Below are 26,633 nucleotides of genomic sequence, written 5' to 3'. Positions count from 1 at the left end.
TTTCGACCAAGGAGATCTCGCTGGTGAATTTTTGGCACAATTTCGGAGCCCCATGGAATTTTTAGCACAATTATCGGAGTCCCATGTTAGTATTGGTGCGTCGTGGCGCGGCAATACTTGATGCCAAAATGCCTATTGAAAAACATCATGGGTATTTCCTGGTGGAACGGAACCCAATAATCAAGACACTTAGTGACGCCAAATTGCATAATTGCGCAAGGCGCGCAAAATAGTTGAAAAAATTTGACTAAAGTTAACAAACCGTATACTTTATAGTTTGACCCCCATTCAGGCTCGGCCTCCCTCAATTGGGAGGCGGTATGGAGTACGACAGTTTACGGTACGGCACAAAATGAATGAATCGAAAACGAATGATCGTGCAAACTGCGCGGGTTAGCGAGTCAACTCGCACTCCGTCGCCCACGTGTCGTCAAATGACACGGCTGGAACGTCGTGTGAAATCGAACATGTTTCCAGACCTAATGATACCTCACGAAGTTTATCAATGGATAAGCCTTCAACATGTTGCATTTTAAAATAAAGGTAAAAAATTGAAATATTCCTGGCGGACCGGTGGGAAAGTCGTTGCGGACCTGCACCGCTCCGCGGACGGGCGGTTGAGAACCACTGGTCTACGCCACGTGTGGATAATCATTAAAGTACGCTTGCTGTCAGTGGCTAAAACAAAATGTCCTATCATGATCATATAGCAACATGTTACTCAATCTGCAGCTATAATTCGGATCTCAAGGGCCCGTAATTCGGCTCCAGTATTGTTGGGCTGCTCGGAGAATCTTCGGATTCAAGGTGCGATTTTCCACCTCAAGACGTAAGTATCAGTTGCAGTTTGCGTCTGGCATAGTTTGATTCTGTCGCTGCGTGGAAATAAAGATGCATGATCCCGGTTTAAGGCCAAGCTCGTGATGGCATGTCGTATTGAGGCAGCAGCTTGTTGATACTAGTTGCTTACGGGGGAAATCGCAAGCTCAATGAATATGACAATTTCTGATTAGTTCGAGTACACATCGTGCGATCGGTCAAATTGACTGACACCTAACCTACTTGACCGATTTGAAAATATACCAATAATATAATTGGTCGACGCCCTTTCAATTTCCGAAACACTTTCTATGCAAGTTATTGTATTTAGAATTTTTGTGTGATGGAACTGCACTATTCGCACAGCCACACTACTTTAACAGGCGACAACGAAAATAAAAATCTTCAATTATAATAAATATTAATAAAAAATAGTTTAATTTATACAACGTACGTATGTAACTTACTTCGATCGTTTTCATCTTTCAGTCTTTGTACTGTAGCGTTGAACTGTCTTAAGCTTTTTGCGAATTCTAAAATGACCAATGAACAATATTATACTGTAGATGCTATTTTGTACGGATGGTAGGAACCCCTAAATCAGGGGTGGGCGATTACTCATCCCCGGCGGGCCAGATGTAAAGCAGGAAACATGTTGGCGGTCCGCGGCAAAGGTTTTGACTATGTTCTGCGGCGTGCAATTGTTTAAAAGAAGTGAATTATATTGTTAAGACATGTTGCTATGTGGTCTAAATTTCAAGGAAGTTTACCCGGATGACACAATGCCCTTTCAAAATGCCCAGATCTGTCGTAAATGGCTCGGGTTCGTGTTAATACTAACATTCATAAAAGGCTCTCTGTAAACTTGAGCATGAACACAAGCAAGAACGCACGGCGTCACCTGGGAATGAGTGATTATTGAAACACAATTTAACTTTGCCTTCCTTCTTTTACAGCCGGTAAAATTAGCGAGATTCAATTGTTGGTGACACAAGGTTCATGTAAGCTTTCTATTGTATGCCTATTATTGCCGTCTCTGTGAAGAAAAAGTGAAGAAAAAGGGAGTTCAATTAATATTATTAAAAATGTTGACATTTTTCAAAAAAAATAAGCTGTAGGCCTATCAAAATCTTTCACAGAGTATAACGTACCAAATCCTTTGCGAACGCGAACCACTTAATTCTGAAGATTCGCATACTGAATGTGAACAGAACATTCCCACCATCCATAAAGTATTTAGATTTAGAGTGTAAAGCAAATTCTAGCATATATGTAAGAACAGTCAAAGAACAACAGAAGGCTTTAGTTCGGGACCGCGTAGTCACCCGGTTAGTTAGTATGTAGAAATATAAACTGAGCTTGATATTTGGAAAATATATTGAATCCGAAAGTATACTCATTTACGTCTTGCGATATGAGCTAGTACATGCAACTACAATTTGCAGCGAGGATCGTACTTGACCTAACATAATATGACATTGGAGGAACGAATCGATTTTACGGCTGCAGACAAATAGAATTGGTTTTGAAGGACTTTGCAACTTACATGCTTATATGCCTTAGTACAGATGAAATGCATTTCCACTCGAGTTCTATTGACTGGTGCCCGTAGGGTGACATTTTCACTGTGGTTTTGCCCACAGGTGGCGATGCTTTTGGATCGCTTCCGACTTACAAGATGCCATCACCCTAACTCGCAGGCTGTAGATAAAACACCTTCCGGTGATGACCCCCAGCAGCGACAATACTAATTCGTAATTTAGCCCATTACCGGTCCATAGCCGGAACGTTATCTTACCTTTCGAATTCTTTTCTCTGAGCTTCTGAAAACTAGCATTCAGATCCATGCGTTCTGCAATGGAACAGTTAAGCAGGTCAGCAAATCGGTGGCTAAACTATAGAGGGCTAATCAGTACGGATGGCGCGATCCTCTGAAGGGTTCTAGTTCGTGTGAACGCGAATCTTTTTGAAAGGTTTTATGTGAACGCTAACGTGAACCTATGACGTCATATTGCTACCCTACATCTCCTTGAAGCAGGGGTTCTCAACCCGCGGCCCGCAGACGGTTATTTTGCGGCCCCTCGTCTTTCATTATGAATGCAATTACTAATGCCACCGTATTGTTACATATTATCTGTATTTGTCATTAAAATTGCCAACTCATTCTTTGTTGTGTTCTAGTTTCTTGATATATGCCCGAGTTGATTGTTATTGTCTTAAATCGGTATTCGACTGGACTCTTGTTCCAAGAGAATCCCGCTGTAGTGTTATTATTATTATTAATGAGGAGTTTTAAGTGGCGCGTGTCGCCGTTTCCGCTGTAGTGTATTACACTTTTAAATAGTGATTCACTCACCGCGAATGGTTTGAAAAGAAACAAGTACAAGGAACGGGAAATTAAACAGCGAAAACTGGGTTTGTGATGTAGCTCTGCGTGGAAAAATGAATTTGCTTTCTCAGATATAAGTGGAATACCGATGTGTCATATTTGTCGAAGAACAGTTGTCGTGACGAAGCGTAGAAGCCTAAAGTGATACCTCTGCGGTTACTTGTGTATGTTATACATATACAATTATACATATCGCCTGATCTTAGAAAAAGTTACCAACTAGGTGTTCAGCCTGAAATCCATATTTCGTCGCAGTGGAATCAAAGTGACTTATGTCCATTTTACACATTTTGAGAAAATTGACTTTACGTCAAGTTTTCATCTTTTTTCAGCCATATATTGGCCCTGATTAGCTTTGAATTAATGAAACGGGCATAACCATAGCCAAGAAATGGCCGAAAAAAAAATTGAAAATGTTTAAAAAACTTGATTTTTTTCAAGTTTTGAAAATGAAGCTTCAAAATTTGAAAACTGGACATAAGTCACTTTGATTCCACTGCGACGATTTAGAGGCGTTGTTAAAATTGCGGACGATGTTACAGACACAGCGTTCAAAATTGCTTGGTATATCGCGAAACCCAAGAAATATGCTAGAGAAGGTGTTATTTCAATAAGACTTTAACATACTGTGCGAATATTCGCTGTTTCCGAATCTTAGCAGCAAGGACAACATCACCTGGCAAATTTCAAAGCTACAGTTATCCGATTCAACCGTGGCTAGAAGAGTAACAGCAATGTCAGATGATCTGTTATCGCATGTTCTGAAACACGTTGCCGTGTATAGACTTACTTTAGCCACCCAGCATCCAACCGAAAGTCGTCGAGCATGTCCGCATTCAAGTCGAAGTACAAACAATATATTCTAAATGAATACTAGCCAGCCTTCAGGATCACCGGACCGCGATCTAACATCGACCTCGCCCTCCGCCACATGCCACCTCATTTTGTCGCTTGCATCTTATATTCTCTGCATTAATTTTCATTAGGTGTGCATGCCTCTTTTTTACTTCGCCTAGGCTAGGCTGGGTGTCTGATCATAAAGGCTATACTCCAAGTTGTTTCGACACCTTCCTATCTTTTCATTGTATCGCACTCTTGTGATGTTTTGAAACGATGAAAATAATAATAAACCTGATTGATTGACAGCATTGGACAAATCCAACGACTCCAATGACATTGCATAGCTAATTATATGGATGAATTTTATCAGAGTGCACATATTTGCAGTGGAATTGCTGGCAGGGCAAACATGGGGACGGGACCAGCGTAAATCATCAACTTGACCAAGCTGACTTCTGTAACTATTGCAGGGCTACAGCAATGGAAGGAAAGGGGGACGGTTGATAGGTTTGCTCAGAAATGACCCCGACTTCTTCTCATACCACTGAGAGCTCGCAAAGTGATGATAATGGCCTCTGTCACGAAGAAGTTACCGCAATCTTGAACTTTCTCGCTCACGCATTGAAACATACAGCTCGGTTATATGGGGGAAGGGCTAGTTTAAAAGTGCATATACCGAAATGGCAACGAATGCATTCCACGCCCAATTACTTGCGCCGGTGGAAGAAACGTATTCTCACAAAAAACAGCAACCGCAAATTTACGAGCGCTGTCCATTAATGCCTTACAATGCATAAAAGATGTACTAAATGCCCGTATATGACTGGTAAATAGGCTACAGTAGCCTAAATTTATTAGTAGCCCATAAATACATGGTAATAATGTTCTGCGGCCCTCATCGTTTTTTGCTGTTAAAATGCGGCCCGTTATACAAGGGAAGTTGAGAACCCCTGCCTTAAAGTAATAAAGTCCACTTCCACGATACCTAGCGACTGGTCAGGCCACATCAAACCCCAACGCTGAAGTAAAAGCTGACTTTTTAAGCATCATCAACTGGAACAATCAAATGCTATATTAATTCGATAACATGAGTATTTTCCGTCGCTTCGCCAACAATTTCGACGAGGACGTGATGGAATATAATCTTGTGCCTTAACGGTCTAAGCTAGGCCCTAAAAATGTATTCTCAGGGCATTAGACTATTGCTACCTTGATAATGATCAGAGTAAAATACCGATTTCTATACTTAATGCAGATATTACCTTAAAATTAAGTTGTAGAATATAAACAACAAACCGATCGGGCGTATTTGCTTTTTATAATACAATACAAATATCAAATCAAGAAAAATCCCGTAAGCCCGCTGTACCTTCTACATTAGAAAACGATGCATTCTAAAAACAGGGGTGGCCAACCTTTTTGCTATTCACGGCGATATTTGGATTACTTATCTAACCTACGGCCGCATTCCAGGGCACAGTAGTAATGACCTGACTGGACGCCAAGTACCCATGTTAAACTGTCCATATCCGTTTCCGTCCATATCAGCTTACTATACGCACCGAAATCGCGAGTGGTTATGGTTTGAAAATTCTCTGGGATTCGGCATGCATGCGCGAAGCGCGAAAAATTTCAAGATTCACGAATGAATTTCGTATATTAGTAGTTTCTCATAGTCCTATCAAACATTTATCCTTTGCCAGCCAATTTGGTCAGATTCACCGGTAGAGTTGATGAAGAGGGCGTTTTCGAAAATTTAGGGCAAGTTATAAATGATGCTGGATCTTCGGGAGGGCCCATTGTTAGTAGTCACTTTTTAGCTTGCTGTTATTTGTTGACCTCCCATCAGGATTTTCGGTATAGTAGTAAGATATTGGAATCGTCTAAAGCAGTTGGTGGGCAAACTACGACCCTTGATAAGATTTTGTGCAGCCCGCGAAGGCATCGAGAAATGTAACAAAAATATTGATAAATATTTTATTGTTGGCGCAATAGCCCGTACTCGGCGATGCCAATGTCCAGGTTGCTACACTACACATCCAAGACAATCAAAACGGAAATGGCTCAGTTCGGATCACAATTGTAATTTTAGATTAGAACTTTAACTTTTAATGCTGTCCATGTAAAACACGGTTCATGAGTATGTTGCAGATTTGTCCTATATACGCAGTGAGGTGCAAATCATTCATGACTTCGGTCTCAACTCATTAATAATGAGATGTCAAAATCAATCAAAAAAGCGAAAAGTTCTGTTGTTGCAATTTGAAACACCATTTGATTCCGACCATCCTAACTACGGGCACAATTCATCAAATTATGAGGTCCATAATAAACGAACCGAATAAATTAAATGCTTGAGGCCACAGTAAATTGTGTCGTGTTATGTCGTCCATACAAAAGTACGTGGAGAGGCAAGTTTAACACGGTAGGCCTTTTACGAAGACGTAATTAAAGTGATATGCTGATTATGACGCTGTCAGCATTGTGCGTTGCGAAGTTGACGAAACGCCGAATCAGTATATATCTATGAGCCGATCTCTGCTCCCATATTCGAACTTCCATCCATTGTTAAGAATCGGCATAACATACTTTCGTCCCAAATTTTGACGAATTGGTTGAGGATAGCCAACTTATACAAATTGTTTTAAAACATTACTTGTTTAAAATGCAACCCGAACTATATCACTTTGTTGCGGCAACACTCTGTATGCTCTTTTTACTGTTTTCAATTTTACGGCATGAGGGGCAGCTCTCAAAAGAGAGAGATAGAAAGTATTTTTATTTTTTAACCGTGTAAGGCAATAAGATTCATAACAAAACTTCAATTGGGTGAAATGTGATATTCGGATAAGCAGGGTGCAGACGGGAGACTAGATATAACAGAGTTATAAAAGCCAAGCAACTCAATCCAGGAGCCCCTTACTACGAAAGTCGTTGCCATTAAAGATTTTCACAACAATTTTGTAGTTAGACCGTACTAACCACGAGTCCACGCTTCTTGAAAATTGAAATGCAATACGCAAATTGCCGTGAATGCCGTGACTGTCGTCAGGGTCAGTAAGCAGAAGACAACAATTGCTTTTCGCCGCTCGGTTGTCATATTCGGCGGTAGAGATGATCGTTGATCGCACTCTTAATAAAATGACCTTGTGATGGATACATGCCTGTCAGAGTTAATTATGAAAAGTCCATAGATTTAATAATTGCAATCATGATTACCAGATAAAGTTACTTGGCCTTGATAATCCTTTCCATCCCTATCATTCTCATACACGTTATATTTTGCGGAGTTCATCTTCAACCTGTTCGGTGTTCGTCGTGAATATATCGGAACAAATTTTTATTTCCAAGTCCCCCACACGATATCGAAGAATATCTGATAGGAGCTAAGTTAGCCTGTACTCTGCATGACTATATGTCGACTGCATAGGAATAAATACCGAAACTGTAAACATATATGAGTGGGTTTTAATTGATGCTGACGGCTATGTCGATCATCGATGGATCGCTGCCTATAAGCAGAAATCATCTTCCTTAAATGACTCCATTCCGATCGGTCCGGTAATAGGCGTATGTGTGGTAGGGTAACCTGCAGGCCCACGTCACAGCTACGTGGAATGATAGAGCAAAAACGACGTAGCTAAGCTACCTATCGACCATTGATGACAAAAATTGATGATAAATGGTGTGCTGTAATCAGCTGCCATGGCGGCTACGACTTGTGCACCCATTTTGTGGTCATCCGGCGCGATTCCGCACAAAATATTTTGAATAGTCATTTGCAAATCCGAAAAGACTGACCGGACTTCGACCTCTGCTCCCTCGTCTTAAATACAATCCCTAAAATATGAGGAGCGCCAGACCATGAAAATTTCTGTAAAGGGGCGCTGACGGAAAAAAATAATAGGAACCACTAGTTTAGTTGATTAGTCAGTACGTGAAAAGATAGTGATGTGAACCGCATGACGTCACGTGACGCCGTATTGCTAATTCCAACCCTACATTTCAGTGAAGAGATAGCCTATAATAATATACACGATACCTAGCGACGACTCGGGCCAAATAATGCCACAAAGCTGAAGTACATATTGACGCTCTAAACGTCGCCAAATGTATTAACTGGGGCAATCAAATGATGTAATAACTCCGTAAAATCAATATCTTCCGTCGCTTTGCCAACAATTTCGACGAGATTTGCAAGGGAACGCCTTAACGGTCTAACCCAGACCGGACAACGTATTCGGCATCTAAGTATTGCTACGTTGATATTGAGCAGAGTTTAAAACGGGTTCCTGTACTTGCTACCGATGTTACCCCGTTAACAAGTTATACAGCAGTATCGAACACTCCAACTCCAATCGCACGGATTTGGTTTTTATGATACAATAAACATATCAAATTGAGATTGAACCCGTAAGCCTGCTAGATTTTTTTTCATCACACAACGATATCAATTTCATTGATTGGTTGAATAAGCATCATTCCCTGACTACCTACATGCGGTGTATGTGATGTTGTGTGATAGCGGGTCAAGCTCACAGCAAAGAGTTACCAAATATTCACGAACGGAGAGCTGGATATTTCGAGAAAACTTTTGTAACTAAGCAAGTAAAATTTTTGAGATTGAAAAGGTGCATGCTCGTTTAGTGTTAATTTTTTATGATGCCAGGGCCATGTATATAGTGGCCCGCACTTGAAATACAATAAATTCTAGCCATAGATGTTATAATAAAGTGAAAATTGTAATATATGAAAAATATTCACAGTGCAGAACCTACGAAGGTTCGTTTGTGAACGTGAACCTCACGTTCACACCATCACTACAGCATATGTCCCAAACAGTGTCCGCAGAGCATCAGCTACTTTCATACAGACAAGACTTTTTAAAGCACATGATTGTAGTGAGGTTATAAAATTAGTCAATGCCACTATGACGCCAGCTGATGGAACTAACTATATCGAAAACGTAAGCGGAAATGGAATTCACTAAGAAAAAGATTAGTATTGAACCCGTAGCTTTGCGAAGTAAGCATACAATATTTGTGGACTTGAAAATTTGTCTCCGAGTCACGAGATATTCCATCTTTTTCCTACGTCGAGTCGAAGTTGGTCAAGTCATTTTAGGACATCGAGTCGAGACAAGCCCCGTCATTCAGAAAACGCCAACAGCCGTCGAGGCCATTGATATAATGCACTATTTCTGAACCATTTTGAGTAATCTCCAGTTGTAATTACTTGTTTATTTGTTGAGAGTTCGAAAATATATCGGAATTAAACAGTATAGTTGAGAAATTGGATTAAAATTTGAGGTAGTGAGTAACAAAGTACGTCTAGTCTTTCGGATTGCAGAAGTGGATTTTGCTCAATTGCGCGACTTAGTCAACTGGTTATCTTTATCGACTATACTTCAACTAGAACTACTCACATATTGCGCCTTATATTTGGAAACGTAGAAAGTAGTTTTGTGATAATTTTGCATCACTTATATCTTTGAAACCGTCATAAGAACCTCGTGAAATGGCCAATACAGTGACTGCTTAATATATTTGCGAAGATAGTACCTATTTTCAGAGAGAGCCATTGGTCATTTTGCGTTAGTCACGAATATACATCTTGCAAGTTCGAAAGCAGTGAGTCCCGATAAACTGCTAAAACTAAATCTACTTTTTGAAACTACAAATTTGAGTTAATTTCAGACCTTTCATTTTCTATACGTCCCTTCAAGTAAATTTATCGCGGGATTACAATCGGTAGGCCGTTAGGGTTATAGAGGTTACAATCGGTGGACATCAATGAGGATTGAAGGTATAAATCGATGAAAACGAATGCGTCAATTGATGATACTATAATTGGAAATGTGTGAACATTGACCATCGCAATTCGGTTGCGAGATGGGACTTTCCCACGCGTATTGCGAAACTAATAAATCTCGTACATTTGCAGGGTATATGGCGCAATTTTAATTCTTTGCGGGAACGTGGGACTCCTCGATACGTATTACGAATCGAAAACAAAACAAACATGTCCCGCGGAAGAAAATTTTGTGAATCCTATTTAGCAACAACAGAGTTCTTGAAATTCCCCGCAATTAACTGATTAAGCACATTGCTTCGACCCAGATAATAACCACCAAAATACCTTACGGCAATCTATACCAGTATATGTAAGAACATGTGAACGAGAAAGCGGGTGCATACACTTTCTTCGACTCGAAGATGTCTGGCTTGAAGGGATTCGCTTTACTTGCTGCGATTTTCGCTCTAACATGCGGCGATGCATTCGCATGTGAGTATAGCTTTCTTTGTTTTGATAACTGCTAATTTGTGCGTGGAACGCAGCACAAACTCAAGGGCACGCGAATAAATATATTCATCACAATATTTGTCACTATGCGTGGAATTATCGTATGAATTCGTACGCAGTTGAGCGCTCGTTGATACTGTCGCGAACGAAGAGATGCGCAAGACCTTGCACAACCGAACTGGACTGCGACGGAGACCAGGAATGCTGCAAAGTTGAAACATGCGGAACAATATGCAGGCCAAAAGGCTTCCACGGTAAGCCACGTAGGCGGGCATAATTCATGCGATTCTATATAGGTCAAATTGAATGCCGGTTCAAGTCGGAGATGCGCGATACGATAACGAGACTGCATGGTATCAATTTCAGATCAATGTTCCCCGTGCAGCTCCCACTATGATTGCAAGGGCTTGCGGATATGTCGAAACTCAATTTGTATAGGTGAGGGTGAATTTTATAATATTATGCGACTAATTAGTACAATGATATATCCTAACTTTTCCTGTTATAAATTCCGCGACGACTTTCGGCATCACGGCGTATTGTCTTGAGGCATAACAATTACAATTATCAGATTGGAGTCGCGGGTTACATATCGGTTTGGCTGCGTTTCGTGATGTTTCCTTCATTTCGTCAACGTATACTAGAAGGTACAATCACTTCCAATCCAAATCGATTTGCTGATATGACCTGGTGATCTATTGCGAGTGAATCCTATCGTACTTGCTTCCTCTTGCTCTCCAGTCCAGATAGCCTCCTTGTCGCCGCAATTGAATATGCCTTTGAAAATTCCACTGTTTTTGAGGTTATCAGTCATTTTGTGTTGCTCACAAAGATACGTCTCGCAATTACGATGGTCGTTCACATCTACTTTTCGAAACTTTTTATACCTTCCAATGCCTACTTCCGCTTTTTGCACATCATGAGAAATCGCTACTTCTACTGATAATTGAGTAGGAAAGCCGACTACTTCGGTGACCCCTGCTGGATATACGGAACGTTTTTAAACCGATATCGCAAACTTTACAAATACAAATCCGTTGTATGTCCACAAAAATATTGCATTGTAGCACCCATTATTCAATGTGCACGCGATGCTTTTGCGATGTACACTAGGGGTGGTGCGAACGTGAGGTTCACGTTCGCGTTCTGTGTGTGAGCCGCAGAAATTTTAAGTTTCACGTTCACAAACGAACCTTGGCAGGTTCTGCACTGGGAATCTTTTTCATATATTATAATTTTTCACGTCATTATAATATCTTTGGTTAAAATTCTTTGCATGGCAACTTACGGATACTCTACGCATGGCGCTGGTAGTATAGAGAATCAACACTAAACGACCATACACCTTGCCAATCTCAAAAATTCTACTTGCGTTGTTACATAAGTTTGTTCGAAATATCCAGCTTTACGTTTGTGAATATGTAGTGACTTTCTGTCTTGAGCTTGACCCGCAATGGCACAACATCATGATATGCACTCATGGTATGCATATATGCACAGATCGTGTGCAATGTGCATGTATATCATAAGTCGGTGTATATGCCGCAAAAACATCAAGGAAAAATTAACTACGTCCTTTCCTTTCCATCAAGAGCAAAATACACTATAGGTAGTCAGCGAATGATGTATGTTCAGCCATTAAATGAAATTGAAATAAAGAATGCATCTTTGTCTAACGTAACAAAATCTAGCAGAGTAGGGTTCCATCTTGATTTGATATGTTTAGTGTATCATAAAATACAAATCCTTGCGATTGGGTCGTTGGCTACTGCATAGCTTGTTCTTGGGGTAATATCGGTAGCAAGTATATAGAAATCCGTTTTACACTCTACTCGATATCAATGTCAGACGCACAATACATTTTACGGTCTGGCATAGACCGCATAGAAATAGACCGTCGTTGCTACATATGGTGTAGAGGCCCACTTGATCATGTCACTATATTGAAATGTAGGGTTAGAAATTACCAATATGACGTCATGTGACATCATATGTACACGTTCGCGTTCACGCGAACCTGAACCTTTCATAGGTTCACACCATGTCTAGTATATACATATATATAGGGTCTCTATACATCCTCCTTTAAGAGGATTTGTCCTTAATTTTTAGGTTCTTGAAAATGTCCTCCGAGGACGCCTAAATGTCCTCTTTTTTAGCAATTCGTCCTCCTTTGCAGGTTTTACAGATAAGATAATCGATAGATTCGAGTGAAAATGCGCGTCATAGGAAATTCGTAGTTCGATCGAAAGCGACCACCTTTTTTTAGTCAACACAACTAATCTTATATAAAAAGTGTGTAAATCGGGAGTCGAGCGAAAATGATGACCTTTTTTTAGTCAATCCACTAAATTTTTCAGCAAAAATAGCGAATTCGGCTGATTTCATTTTGGACCTTTTGATCAAGTAACTTTTCTGATTTGGCAAAAATGTCATCCTTTCCCGATTCCAAATTATGGTAACCCTACATATATATATATATATAGAGAGAGAGAGCAGTGGATCATAAACTGCAATACACGGACCCCTTAAGGAGCCGCGTACCAGTTTGCGGGGGCTCATGAAAAATACATCATTAAGAAACTACGAAACCAAATCACCTGTGAGCGGAACTGTTACTACCTTACCTCTTAGTTACTTATCAGGTAGCATTTTAAGGCGAAGATAATAAAGTTAGCTGATCCGGAAGAATGTTAATCGTATGACGAGTTGCGTTATCTGTTGCATCATAATGCGAAAACACGTTATAGGCTGTCAATTGTCAATTTGTTGAATGAAACAGCAGCCTTGCCAATAACGATACTGCCACTGTAATAGATAGGTAGAATTGTCATCATCGCCAAATGAAAGTCGTGTCCAATTCGTACGGTACAGCAAAGGAACGGTTTATAGAACATTGATATCGCTCTGCGATGGTGAGTGAATAATTGTTCAGCGAAGCCATTACCTAGGGGACAATCGACACGGTCATTATCGAAAATATTTGTGCGTAGGAATGGTACGCAGTTTTTATAGATAACTTGTTCCGGTTTGTTAAATCATGAGATTAAAACTAACTTTATGCGCTGCTATCAACCGGTTTCCTTAATCCTGGGTTGATAAATCCTGACGAACGCGATGATCGACTTTATTGCTAATCTAACTTTATTATCTCCGCCCTCAGATATCAAATAGCGTAAATTGAGATCGGTCACAAGGTCAAGATCTATCTCTTTTATAGTCATCAGCTTCTGAAATTTCGGGGGTAGCCTACTAGCTAACTTCAAGGGGTCGGCGAAGCAAATCGCGAGATTTAGTGAGTGCTTCAACAAGAGACACAGTATCTACTTCATCCAGCACGTTCGGTACAGAACTCACCACGCCAAACTTACACTGAACTGTCTACTATTCCTAATAAGATACCTGCGAAAAAGACTCAGATTGCGGCGGAGGCGACAATCATTGCTGCAAAGGAGCCTGTGAAAGTAAGTTGAGCTTGAACAAGACAAAATGTAAGGCTGTCTGTAATGGAATTATACTTCTTTGCAGCACTCAACCCGAAATGTCCAAAACTCAGAGGAAAAAGAGCAGCCGACTTCCGTTACACTTATTACCCAACATGGCCCAGGTGTTGCAAAGACTCGGATTGTGCAGATGGTACAGTATGCTGCCGCCCACCTGTTGAGGACGGAACCAAATTCTGCATTAAACCAGTGGAAGATTAATTGATACGAAACACATTTCGAATAAAACGGTACCATGGAAAATTTCGCTTCAGTACTATATAGGCGTAAGTTGTTTCTGATTACGTAAGAGTAAGACTGAGTAGTGAGTATTCGTTCGCAGATCAGTGTCTCCAAAATTCAAAGGTTCGAGGCTAAACTAAAATTTGACCTAATCCAGCGAAGAGGGAAATTTCTCCAAATACATAAATAACGCACAGCCATTGGAATATCTTGTGGAAGTCCTCCTAATATAGTCGATGTAAAATTGTAAAGAGATGCACAATAGTTTTTAGACAGCTTTATTTCTGCGTCCTCAAGGCAGCCAGTTCAGACAAGAAGCAAGCATGCATTGTCATGTGTCCACCAAGTGTCTATTTCACGTAGTCGGTGCTAGACACTTGGTGGTCCTAGAAAAAAACAGTACCATCACAATAGCAACTAACAATCATTACACAATACACATACATCACTAATGGGTGGGCTGTCATAATATTACCTATCACTTGGTCTACACAGGAAATAACTGTAACAAAGGGTTGAAATGCCAAGATAAGATGTACAATTTATAACTCTGATACGAAAGTCTCAAGGATATATTTTAATTCATCATAAATAATACAAACAGAGGTGGTCAGTAACGAAGTACTTCTACTTTTTCGAAGTACTCAAGTAGTTTTCCTCTACTTGTGGTATTTACTCAAGTAGATCTGATTTTCGCTACTTCTACTTCTACTTCGTAATATTTTGTGATCTACTTACTTACTTTTCGCTATTTCCAGTTTGTCAAGTAGAAGTAGTTCAAAATTCCAATCAGGAAGGTAGCCTGAGGAATTTCGGGGCTGTTTTCACGGAGTATCAACATTTAATCTTCATAAAAGTTGGGTAAAGCCCAGAATTTTCGTCGCGCTTCGCGCCCAGTGGATACGGCGTGATCAGTATGATTTCACGAAAGTATCGATGAATATAATTTAGGTAGCGGGTTGGTGTGTTTCCGTTCACACCACATTGCCGCCCTTCGCCCATATGACATAATTCATCACAGTATATATGGCTCCTCATAACGTTTGAATCTGATGTTTCGCAATCTAGCATTTACTTGTCATATCGCAATCTAGCATGTCCATGTCGCGTCCTAATCTGGAAAAGTGGACTCTGACTTTTTTGTTTGTTTTAGAGCTGTTTTAGCATACCACCTTTGAAATGTTCTGGACTAAAGGCATGAAATACATGTTCCGCTTTTAGAAGTAGTATTTATGTTTCACTTTCAATTTCCAGTATCATATACTTTGAGTTATAATTAATATCAGTTCTTTTTTCTGGATAACATACAGGTTGAAGTATAAAAGCAAGTGTAGTAATGCCTTTAATTTCCGCAAATGAAGCTACACAATATGACATTTTTACGGTCGACCATATATTTGTTAACGTTTACTAGTCGCGCAAAGTGTTTACACCGTATGCTATACGATCCGTATTGCTTACCTTATAATATGGGGAATGGCGACATACAATGCTATTTTCTAAAACGTGCTGTTCGAGACAGCAAGGGATTAGTATCGCATTTCCATATCAATACTATCATTTTCATCCCATGATGGGGACGAATGCTTATGCTATCGAAAATTGGATACCTGCTGGTATGCATGAATATGAATCAAGCTCGTCACCTTTTGCATAGCTCAATTTGCACCTTTTTACAATCCATGTGAGTGAATTAGGATCGTTTTCACAACTACTTACTTACTTGAGTACTTTTAAAGTCAGTCAATTCTACTTCTACTTCAAGTAGTTTTAGGTTGCTTATGGAGGAAGTACTTCTACTCGTACTTGAGTAGATTTTTTCGTCGCTACTTCTACTTCTACTTGAGTAGCTTTCTTGACTACTTTGACCACTTCTGAATACAAATAGGGTCCCTAGTGAATCAGCTATACCGCCCCGAATGGTATCACGAACAGATATTCTCGGCCAACAGATATTGTCCCCAGTACAGAGCCGTATGCAGTATAAAAATACTATAGTCGTTTGGCATCAAGTTTAATCAGTCAGCACCAGCAGGCATCACCTACATTACGTGATTCGTGTGGATTGAGCATTCGGAATATATGCATCTACATCTACATTAATTTCCCATCAGATTAGAAAACATTTGTACAGCACCGGTAAAGTGTAGACTGCGACGAAACGGTGGAGTATGGTGGTTATACATGCGTTACAAGTTGCAATGAGAGTCTATGTTATTGTATGACGTGGCAGCAAAATGGATCACATATTTCCTATGCATTATATATTTAACCTAAAAATGGGGCCAACGAAGTCGCGCCGAGGAAATGCAACAGTAAATAAATGTGCGCCAGAAAATTCCCAAAGGGTTAAGAAGCGATGACAAGTGACCTCGATGCCATGACAGATACATATAGCTGTAGTTAGTAGCGCCAAGTGGTACATTTAATGAAGATATTTTAGCTGAGGCCCGCAAACGGGCTTTCTGGAATAAATGGCGGCTGCCAAACGTTTTTTCACAATATTATCTTTAATTTGAGACCACATCATATTTGGAGCGCAGTGCCGCTATCAATATCTCATCTCTGAGTTATGGCACCACAAGGGGCTGACTTTCCAAAGTAAGCAAAAGTGATTTCGATTCCCAACATCCATACTTCCATCACTACCTTGTTTAGTAGGGTTAATATATTTTGGAACTCTGCAAAGAGGACACTTTTTCAAAATTTTCAGACTTGCAATACCGGAGAAAAATCCTGAAAAATGGTGAATTTTTCGCACTTCGTGGTCAGTTGACTAAAAAAAGGTCAACTTTCAGCTCATCTCCCGGAATAGCCGTCGGACCGTTGCTAAAAGAGGACAAATCCTCTTAAAATAAGACGTATGGTAACCCTATTATTTTGCTAATGCTCTCTGTAAAGATGAAGAGATCAGGCATACTTTTGAAGCTACATAGCTTCACTATATAATATTAATAATAATAATGATACACATGGAGACAAATGGAGAATACACATGGAGACACAATATGATCGGTCACTACATTCATCTTGAATTATGCAAGCATTTCAACATCGCCACTTCCACAAAAAATTGGTATGATTACAGCCCAGCACCAGTGACAGAAAACGAGCAAGTAAAAATTCTGTGGGATGTACCAGTTATAACTGACGGCGAAATCAGGAGCAACCACCCGGATATGATCATCAAACTAAAAAAGAAAAGAGAATGCTTATTCATTGAACTGGCTGTCCCAGCTGACCACAACATACAACAAAAAGAATCAGAAAAACAATCTAAATACGCAGATCTCAAAATGGAATGTGAGAAAATGTGGCGATGCAAAATAAACATTGTACCGATAGTCATTGGCGCTACAGGGGTCGTAACCAAAAAACTCATGAGACATATCCAACAGATTCCGGTCAACGTTCGATTCGGCATGGTCCAAAAGATCACGTTATTGGACAATGTGCATATTCTTTCGAAGGCCTTGAATGCACCACTGGACTGAAATTACACTTGTGCGCGTGAATCACAGAATAATTTCTGTAATTTCGATTCTTCATTTTCAATCATCTCTATTTCTGCTCTATAACCCTTGCCAGTTCTTCACCTACCGCAATTCTGTAATCTGACCTCTTCATATATTGCATAGGAATAATAATTTGACTGAATTACTGATATTTTAAAAATTTACTCCAATCTCGCCATTATCCTTGGGGGCAGGTTGCTCCCTGGATTGTGTGTGTATTTACCAGTTTTACTGTGAATGAAGACAAAAATAATATAGTAATTTATAGAGCGCCGAATATAACAATATATCATTACTACTCTAGGCCGCTGTACATGAAAGGCAATAAAATTTTAAAGTAAACGATATGTATAAAAGACGGAGTGCATAGTTGTAGGGCGGAATGAACAGAACACTATACTGTAGTTCGAACGCTCGTGTGAATAAAACGGTATTGATTTTGCGTTTACATAGTCTGATAGAAAATAGAAGATTGTTCCACAGAATATCAATTAAATAAGTAGTATTTACACAAATAAACTAACCTATACTACAGAAGTAGATTATAATAAACTAAAAATGCTCGTTACTAAAAGGCCATTGTAATTGAATTCGAAAGTGAGGCAAACCCTTCCGTTTTGCTGACATGCATCGAATATTGACAATTTAACCAGTGAACGCAATAACACGAGTGCATGAACGAGAATGTGGTATTGCCAGAGGTGGTCAAAGTAGTCAAGAAAGCTACTCAAGTAGAAGTATAAGTAGCGACGAAAAAATCTACTCAAGTACAAGTAGAAGTACTTCTTTCAAGAGCAACCTAAAACTACTTGAAGTAGAAGTAGAATTGACTGACTTTAAAAGTACTCAAGTAAGTAAGTAGTTGTGAAAACGATCCTGATTGGATGGATTATAAAAAGGTGCAAATTGAGCTATGTGATAGGTGACGAGCTTGATTCATATTGATGCATACCAGCAGGTATCCAATTTTCGATAGCATAAGCAATTTAGGGCTGTTCAAAAATAACTTTTTTTTCCTGATTCCAGCCATTCACTGATTAAATTGTCAGGTTGCCACAACAAAGGCTGCACACCAAATTTGGTTCAATTCGAACATGTCTAAGCGTCCGCAGAGCCAATTAAAATTTTTAATTTACTACGTGAAATTAAAAAAAAAAAAATTTCAAAATTTTCTCTCAACCCCATGAAAATGTTGAGATGTCTTCAAAGACCATGCAAATGAAATTTGAGTCAATTCCAACCAGTAGAAACGGAGTTATTTGAGTTTTTCGTTGATAATTCTCGGATTATCCACCAATCAAGGATAATTGGAGAATTATCAACGAAAAACTCAAATAACTCCACTTCTACTAGTCCGAATTGAGTCAAATTTTATTTGCATCGTCTCTGAAGACAGCTCAACAATTTCATGGGGTTGACAGAAAAATTTGAAAAATTTTTTTTTTCAATTTTCTTGTATAAATTAAAAATTTTAATTGGATCCGCGGAGCCCAATACTTGTTAGAATTGAACCAAATTTGGTGTGCAGCGTTTTTTAGGGTAACCTGACGATTTAATCACTGAATGGCTGGAATCCGGAAAAAAAGTTATTTTTGAACAGCCCTAATAAGCATTCGTCCACGTCATGGGGTGAAAATGATAGTATTGATAAGGAAATGCGATACTAATCCTCTGTTTTCTCGAACAACGCGTTTGGGAAAATAGCATGGTATAGCGCCACCCCCCTATAAGGCCCGTAGTTTAGTCGAAGAGCAATATGGAGAAGTTGTATAGGATATGGTGTAAACACTTTGCGCGATTAGCAAACTGTAATAAAAAATATGGCGGACCGTAAAAATGCCATATTGTGTAGCTTTATTTCCAGAAATTAAAGGCATTACTGCACTTGCTTTTATACTTCAACATGTATGTTATTCGGACAAAAGAACTGATATTAATTATAACTCAAAGTATATGATACTGAGAATTGAAAGTGAAATATAAATACTACTTCTAAAAGCAGAATATGTATTTCATGTTTTTAGTCCAGAAAGTTTCAAAGGTGGTATGCCAAAACACTCTTCCAGATTAGGACACGCCATGGACATATATATGCAAGATTACGATATGACAAAAAATGCTAGATTGCGAAACATCAGTTTCAAACGTAATGATGAGCCATATATACTGTGATGAATTATTTCATGGGTGAAGGGCGACAATGTGGTGTGAACGGAACCACGCCAACCCTCCACCTAAATTATATTCACCGATACTTTCGTTAAATCATACTGGCCACTCCGTATCCACTGCGCGCGAAGCGCGACGAAAATTCTGTGCTTTACTAAACTTTTATGAAAATTAAATGTTAATACTCCGTGAAAACAGCTCCGAAATTCCACAGGCTATCTTCCTGATTGGAAGATTGAACTACTTCTACTTGACAAACTGAAAATAGCGAAAAGTAAGTAAGTAGATCACAAAATAATAATAAGTAGAAGTAGAAGTAGCGAAAATCAGATCTACTTGAGTAAGTACCAGAAGTAGAGGAAAACTACTTGAGTACTTCGAAAAAGTAGAAGTACTTCGTTACTGACCACCTCTGGGTATTACGTGTTACAGGGCTCTTTCTATCACCCGAATGAAGTAGACATTCCATCCGATCTCTACCATAGCTTCGGTTTTATGGAATCGTCTCTGCCTGATGCTATGACAATCGATGTGACGTAGGCCTATGCATTTTCATGCAATCAAGAGATCGCAGTAAATCTAGGCTAATAGGCCTACGCTAAATATCGAAATAAAACAGAATTACTGTGACAAAAAGCAGCAGCCTCGAGCACCAGCTCGCCATTTCTCATACGGCGGATTTTATCGCTTCCCTTTACAAACAACATCCGCAAAATATGCTCTGTCCAAAACTAAACAAATCCAGTAGTATTTCACGATTCACTAATGTGCCAGAATAAAGTGAACGCAAAATTTCTCTATTTATTTTATCCACTTACTATATGCATTTGGTTTCTAATCGCGCGAAATTCTTTTAAATTTCATGGACAAATTTTGTCAATAATATTGGTTCTTCCACATATTCCGTATATTTATCCTCTCTCAGCCCACGTGATCAAAGTTGGCAGCAGAGATGATGGATGTGATGACGTTGAAAATGTTGGGCACGTCATGTTCATGTCACACGGGAAATACAATGATATGAGTCCCAACCCCCACGGCCTTTGAATGAAGCATCCAAACGACGTTACACGATACTACAGGAACGCATCGTTCCCTCATAATTGCGAGTACAATTATACTTATTTCGGTAAATGAGTATTTTTTATTTACATTATTTTATGATTATTGCGAGGTAGGGTATCCATCAATACACATAGGGAAACAAACTCGCGCGAAGTGGAAAGAAAAGTTTCATGTATCATATATTTGCCACAAAATATGTTTTTAGTGATGTTGATTTATGAAATAATTTTAAGCCCCCTTCAACCTTGGCCCTAATTGGGTGGGTTGTGCGGTAATTACGGTCCTATGGTTATAACGCCTTGTCTAAAAACAATTAGCGACTCACTTCCACGCCTCACTGTTTAAGCCAGTGATTGTCAAACTTTTTCGCCTTGTGGCACACTAGAAAGTTTTACAGCTCTCGCGGCACACTTGGTCCGAAAAAGATGCTTCAAAAAGATCGATGTTTTTTATTACATGAACAGAACATATACTATAGAAAGGAGGTTGAATTATTCACAGACTTGCCCGCATTTTGTAATGCACATCCCTAAATATTAATAAGATTTTTGGACATGGCGAACAAAACCACTCAAGTTGTAATCGCCTTAGAAACATATAATCAACAACAATAAACGGCATTTTGCCAATACTTCCAAGCAGTGCCTCTCGTTTACAGCTTTTAATTTCACTCGAAATGAAACGCCATGTCCACCTGAAGATGCAAATTTTAACACACTACTGATTACTTTTGCATCGATTATGGAATAGGATTTGCTAGCAGACAACTAGAAATCACCTATAATTTCTTTTGAAAAAATTGCTTTAAATTTTCGTAAATCAATTACCTGCTCTTCTGTGGAAAGACTGCATGATTTATTACGATGCCATAACTATGTCGTTGTCACTTGTGCTTATTTATCAGTTGTTGAAGAAGTTAAAGCCTCTGTATAAGTCGCGTTTCCTAATCTTCAGGCCTTTTTCCAAAAATATATATACAGTTGTTTTCGAAAACTCCAAAAAGGTTTCCAGGACACCTGAGAATCTGTGACGGCACACGGTTTGGGAATCACTGTTTTTAGCCAAAATACATTGCTGCTCATCTTAAAAGACAGTAAACTAATTCCGTCATGTAGCCTACGAGTTGCAGACAGAGCATACAGATTTGACGAGCTGAGACTGTTCGCGTCGTTTGCGTGGCGAGATAACGTTGCGGTATAAATCCACAACTGCAACACCAATGGGTTTCGGGTTCGTGTCCGATCGAGGTCGACTCCAGAATTCCTACCTATGTGTTGGAGGTTTATCTAAGCTCCTCCTCGCCATATATTATCCGTGTAAGCGGTGTCTTATAAAAGCCTAGAAGTGGGCCGTGCTACAAGTCGGCAGTCACGGATTAAAAATGAAGAAATTGGTAGGGCTGGGCATAATGATTCGAGTACTCGAATCTGAATCGAGTATTAATTTTAATGATTCGAGTCGAGTAGTAAAAGACGATTTTTTCGAGTACTGAAATTATACTCTCCTCGCAACTGAATGTTAATTTACAAACTAGAATTATAGTTTCGATACTATTTTCCACCGAGGAAGCCTTGAAACCTTGATTGGCCGTGTCGCAGCATAAGAGACATAGTGCAAAGCTACGAAAGTTACTGGAAATAACACATTTCCAAAGTCATGATCATTGTTTAGAAGTGCAATGAGCTCGGTATGGTCGAAAAAATACCAAAGTATCTTTAATGTTACGGATAACAAGCATTATGTTCTTTGTGGTGCCATAAAAGGTACATATTTGAACTTTGACATATGGAATTATGTTGTGACGTCATAATGAGTGGTACTCGAATACTCGACTCGACTCGAAGCGTAATATGTGATTCAGAATCGAATCACTCAGGTACTCGATTTTGCCCAGCCCTAGAAATTGGCCTGGTGTAAATGACCACAGTAGTTGACAAATATCATGAAGACCTCAAACAAACAAACAAACTATTCGCGTCCTGAAAGAAGGTAGGGGATTGGCAGCTAGTACATTCTGGCAGCCCTAGTTGGAGCCTTTCGCGATACTGACTGACATTGGGGTTACCGTCAATTTGTGACAGGTGACAGTCAGCGACAATGTCCCACTAATGGAATATATTGGCTGTGCTCAGATCTACACCAGTCGAGTTGATATACCGTCATAACATATTCAGCACTCCGTTTAGATGGCGATACATATATTTCGTGTCGGCAGATCCACGATACTGTGTTTTTGTTTAATACGAAGCAATTCAAGAGTCAATAAAACTTTATATAGTGTTTATTTTGCTTTGTTTTAGGTTGTCAGAATCATCCCCAGAAATTGAACTGAAAACATCCTCTTTTCTTGAAACATCTCCAGCACATTTTGGCCAGCTCTTTTTTCTCTGTAGATAGAATTATTAGAACATATCGTTATTAGAACATATTTGCAAAAAAAAACAGACAGCGAAAAATATGGTATAATTTTCCTTCTGCTTACGTTACGTGATCCGATGCCCTATCATTGATTCAGAACTACATCATCATCGCTACTTCGGCACTCACTGTCCTAACGTTTACTACTTTTCCCAGGTGCCTATAATATCACAAGCAAAGACCCTACCAATTTCCCAGTTTTACGGCAAAGATATCGCACATGTGTTGATACACCGACAGTGTCGACCCTATGACTACCAAACATCGCGAAAACTTTATATAGGTATATGGAAGATCAAAATGTATATCAGATAAGTTCTTACTGGAATTCTTCTGATATGGCACACAAACTTTCGGCCCGTACTGACATGCATTCTTGCACACTCTCCTTCGTATTTCAGACGGGACGGCTCTCATTAAGATCGCGGAATCGTACTCTCCCTCCAGTTGCTCAGAATTGCGCACGAGGTCAACCTCAGATTCAACCATTTGGAATTTCTTCAAATAACTGACTTTAGTAGGGCACTGCAAATGGAATTAGAATCTGTTCGGGTTGGACAAACAATGGTTAGCGAATGCTCCTCTGGCTAATGAAAATAATGTCATATTTGCTTTGTCATGCTAGGCCAGTGCTGGTGACGGTGATATGACTAGAATTTACTGAAATGTACTTTGCCAATGTCCAGGCACCGGTGCCGTGGGTGATTGACAGTATACGTTTTCCTTCATGTATGAGCAATGGTCAATTGGTCATACACGAGGATCTTCTTGACATAAATCGTAAATGAATTAACGGATAACGCTTTTGACATCACGCATCCATGCATCTTTATTTCTATTGCTTAGCCTTCCTTTGCAATCTTTCGGTATTTTTCATTTGGTAAGCATGCCTCGTTTGAGTGTGTCCTACATTTTTATTTATGCAATGTGCAATTGTAGACCATCGTGGGCGACCAAATTATTCGCAATTCATGTGGTATTTTGAACGGTATGAAATTGATAAATCAAAGATTGTTTCGATAATTATTAAAACACGGCTCTCGGAAGAACACATTTGATCATGCAGATTAATACAGACTATCCCTATGAGCGACATATTTCGATTTATATGTTGTTACAGTTCCGAAAATAAACCACGCTTACCACGCCCAATGCAGTACAGTTTCCACTCCCCACGTAAATGGCTGAAAAGCAAAAATACGAAAATAAGACGAGGTCCGGTGCGTGCTGGATTAGACATTTGAGTCTAGCCGAGGTCGATTCCAAATCTGCCAACATGCCAAGATTTCTATATAGTCTCCTCAGATTGTATTTACGTGTGTCTACTAATCAGACAAGAATGATACATCGCAAACGCGTTTTGTTGAGGTATATGATTCAAGCTGACGTGGGTCACTCTCTAGGATCGGCACGATCAACAGTGTGCAGAAATTCACATTGAATATACGACGCACAGAAACGCTCGCTACACAGTTAACAGTATTACTATTGTAAACGTCACACTGTAAAGGAACGGATAGCGAAATTGCGGTGTGCGGCATCAGTCTGAAAATGACAAATATAAGCAATTAAGAAAATGTGATACCGGGGATAGATTGTATGGTAAACGGGTTCGCTATCGGTCATACTCTGGTTATTCAGTTGAGAGCATGAGGTCTTTCCTTCTCGGTGTGGCGGTCGTGCGGGTGCGTTTGGCGATATTACTGCTTGCGATGCGAGTGAAGTCGTTAAAGGTCATGTCTAGTTGTATTGTGAGTTGCATTGGTGGACTGAATAAATTCTCCATATCTGAACAAAGGCCGTTACAAATGCTGTCGCGTTCAAGGCCCCGTGCGAGCCTGGGTCACATTCTTTTGTCACGGTGCGCGGCTGCATGGGACCGTTAAGCCGAATTCTAAATCACCCAGACGTTTGTATGAAGAGGCTTTGTGCGGCATGCTGGATCTTTGACTGGCATGTTTGGGTTTTATCATGATATATTTGAAGCCTTGCCCGCTCAAACATATGTAACCGTATAAATGGGGATGGCACCAAGGAGCATTTTTGCCGATTCACTTGTTGCATTGTGATTTGGAATTTATGGGCTTGTTTTATACTTAAAATAGATTAATTTATACACTAAGTCCCAGCATTTTCTGATTTTCGTATGCAATGATATTACGACTTAGCAGAATGTAGTCTGGGCACGGCGTCGCAATCCTGTTATCCTCTCCAGTATTTGTGTTTAAAAAAGCTAAACTCACAGACACCCGCTTAATAAGAAAGTTTGCAAATCACAATGCGGTTGAGAAAAGTTAAAGTCCATATCATGGTATAGAGTAGCGAGACAGCATAGCCACGTAGTGGTATGATCCACAGCTGCAACACCAATAGATTGCGGGTTGGAGTCCGACTGAGCTCTACTCCAGAATTCCTACCCAAAAGTTGGAGGTTTATCTAGGCTCCCCCTCGCCACGTGGTTCGTGGAAGCGGTGTCTAATAACAGCCTAGAAGTGGGCTGTACTGCAATTCGGTAAATACGGAATCAAAATAAAGAATGTCGACCTGGTGTAAAATGACCAATGTAGTCGAAACACCCTGGATATCAAAACAAACAAACAATTATGGTATAGAAAATCTTACGCGAGCACGCAGCAGCGCGGTTCTTCTTCCTCGATACGTTATCGCAAACTGTCTCATTAGGGCCGATTAATTCGAAGCCATCATTGCAAGCGTATGATATCCTATTGTCTTCGTGACGCGTGATGCTCCCGTAACTTGGAGCGTAGCACCGCTTAGCTGAAAGTTAATTGCGCGAGATAATGACAACATGTCGCTCCCAGTAACTACGTTATCGTAGGAGCCTGGAGTGAATCGCGAGAGCGACTCCGCGGTTGTATAAATCGTTGCTCAAGGTTGATATCTCACCTTTTTTGCCTCTTCCTTCACATCCTATCAGCACCAACGAGAACACTATTATCAGTTGCAACTTCATTTCCCGGCCAGTCCAACACCGAAAACCTGACGACCGATAACTGCGCAGTAAACTCATGCAAAAAACGCGCTGTTTGGTTGCATCGAAATTTTATATTGCACGGAATCGACGGAAACAATCGAGAGAGATGTTTGGAGAATTACTTTCTCTTTGCGAGTCTACGAAATACCGTACGCGTCAAAAGGAAATACACGAATAGTTACTACCGATTCGGTGCCAATCGATAGCTCATTCAAATGATTTGATGGACGTTTGTAAACTTTCAAATATTAATGCATAACTTTACCCATACGGCAAGATTTGCATCTCAATAATGAGAAATATCTCCATTGCAATCCGACAAGCGGGCGACGTCATGACATTGCGACATTGCGTTAAGCACAATACTGCTCCTGAGCTATCAATTGAATGGATTA

General features: G+C 39.8%; 3 protein-coding genes across 3 annotated transcripts in view; 1 reads left to right on the top strand and 2 right to left on the bottom strand.

Annotated features, from left to right (window-relative positions):
* Positions 1-7,496, bottom strand: part of LOC145457602 (uncharacterized) — a 58,881-nt gene extending 51,385 nt beyond the window's left edge. Inside the window, exon 1 of the mRNA XM_080335821.1 lies at positions 7,268-7,496. Coding sequence (XP_080191947.1) covers positions 7,268-7,343 — 76 coding nt within the window. The 5' untranslated portion in view covers positions 7,344-7,496. The remainder of the gene's footprint in view (positions 1-7,267) is intronic.
* Positions 7,497-10,180: 2,684 nt separating this feature from the next.
* Positions 10,181-14,097, top strand: LOC145457797 (uncharacterized). Its single transcript, XM_080336084.1, has 5 exons — positions 10,181-10,333; positions 10,471-10,605; positions 10,718-10,789; positions 13,750-13,815; positions 13,880-14,097. Exons 1-5 carry the CDS (start codon positions 10,264-10,266, stop codon positions 14,053-14,055), a joined length of 519 nt encoding a protein of 172 aa, XP_080192210.1. The 5' UTR covers positions 10,181-10,263; the 3' UTR covers positions 14,056-14,097.
* An 8,909-nt stretch (positions 14,098-23,006) lies between these two features.
* Positions 23,007-26,309, bottom strand: LOC145457351 (uncharacterized). Its single transcript, XM_080335547.1, has 5 exons — positions 26,151-26,309; positions 25,866-26,021; positions 24,387-24,427; positions 23,567-23,768; positions 23,007-23,212 (listed from the first exon to the last, which is right to left on the bottom strand). Exons 1-5 carry the CDS (start codon positions 26,272-26,274, stop codon positions 23,136-23,138), a joined length of 600 nt encoding a protein of 199 aa, XP_080191673.1. The 5' UTR covers positions 26,275-26,309; the 3' UTR covers positions 23,007-23,135.
* Positions 26,310-26,633: the final 324 nt, after the last annotated feature.

The sequence above is a fragment of the Botryllus schlosseri genome, chromosome 15 (assembly GCF_051294905.1).
Source record: "Botryllus schlosseri isolate E-star chromosome 15, Bs_hap1, whole genome shotgun sequence".
In the NCBI taxonomy this organism is placed as follows: domain Eukaryota; kingdom Metazoa; phylum Chordata; class Ascidiacea; order Stolidobranchia; family Styelidae; genus Botryllus; species Botryllus schlosseri.
This window is presented reverse-complemented; position numbering and strand designations above follow the sequence as displayed.

What these genes read in the sequence shown, in the direction of transcription:
- LOC145457797 (XM_080336084.1), top strand. Translation starts at nt 10,264, where the DNA reads ATGTCTGGCTTGAAGGGATTCGCTTTACTTGCTGCGATTTTCGCTCTA. An exon ending in CAGGCCAAAAGGCTTCCACG is followed by an intron (nt 10,606 to 10,717) that starts GTAAGCCACGTA and finishes TATCAATTTCAG; the next exon opens with ATCAATGTTCCCCGTGCAGC. An exon ending in CTGCAAAGGAGCCTGTGAAA is followed by an intron (nt 13,816 to 13,879) that starts GTAAGTTGAGCT and finishes ACTTCTTTGCAG; the next exon opens with CACTCAACCCGAAATGTCCA.
- LOC145457351 (XM_080335547.1), bottom strand. Translation starts at nt 26,274, where the DNA reads ATGAGTTTACTGCGCAGTTATCGGTCGTCAGGTTTTCGGTGTTGGACT. An exon ending in TGAAGGAAGAGGCAAAAAAG is followed by an intron (nt 26,022 to 26,150) that starts GTGAGATATCAA and finishes ATTAACTTTCAG; the next exon opens with CTAAGCGGTGCTACGCTCCA. An exon ending in CCGCGCTGCTGCGTGCTCGC is followed by an intron (nt 24,428 to 25,865) that starts GTAAGATTTTCT and finishes TTTGCTTTTCAG; the next exon opens with CCATTTACGTGGGGAGTGGA.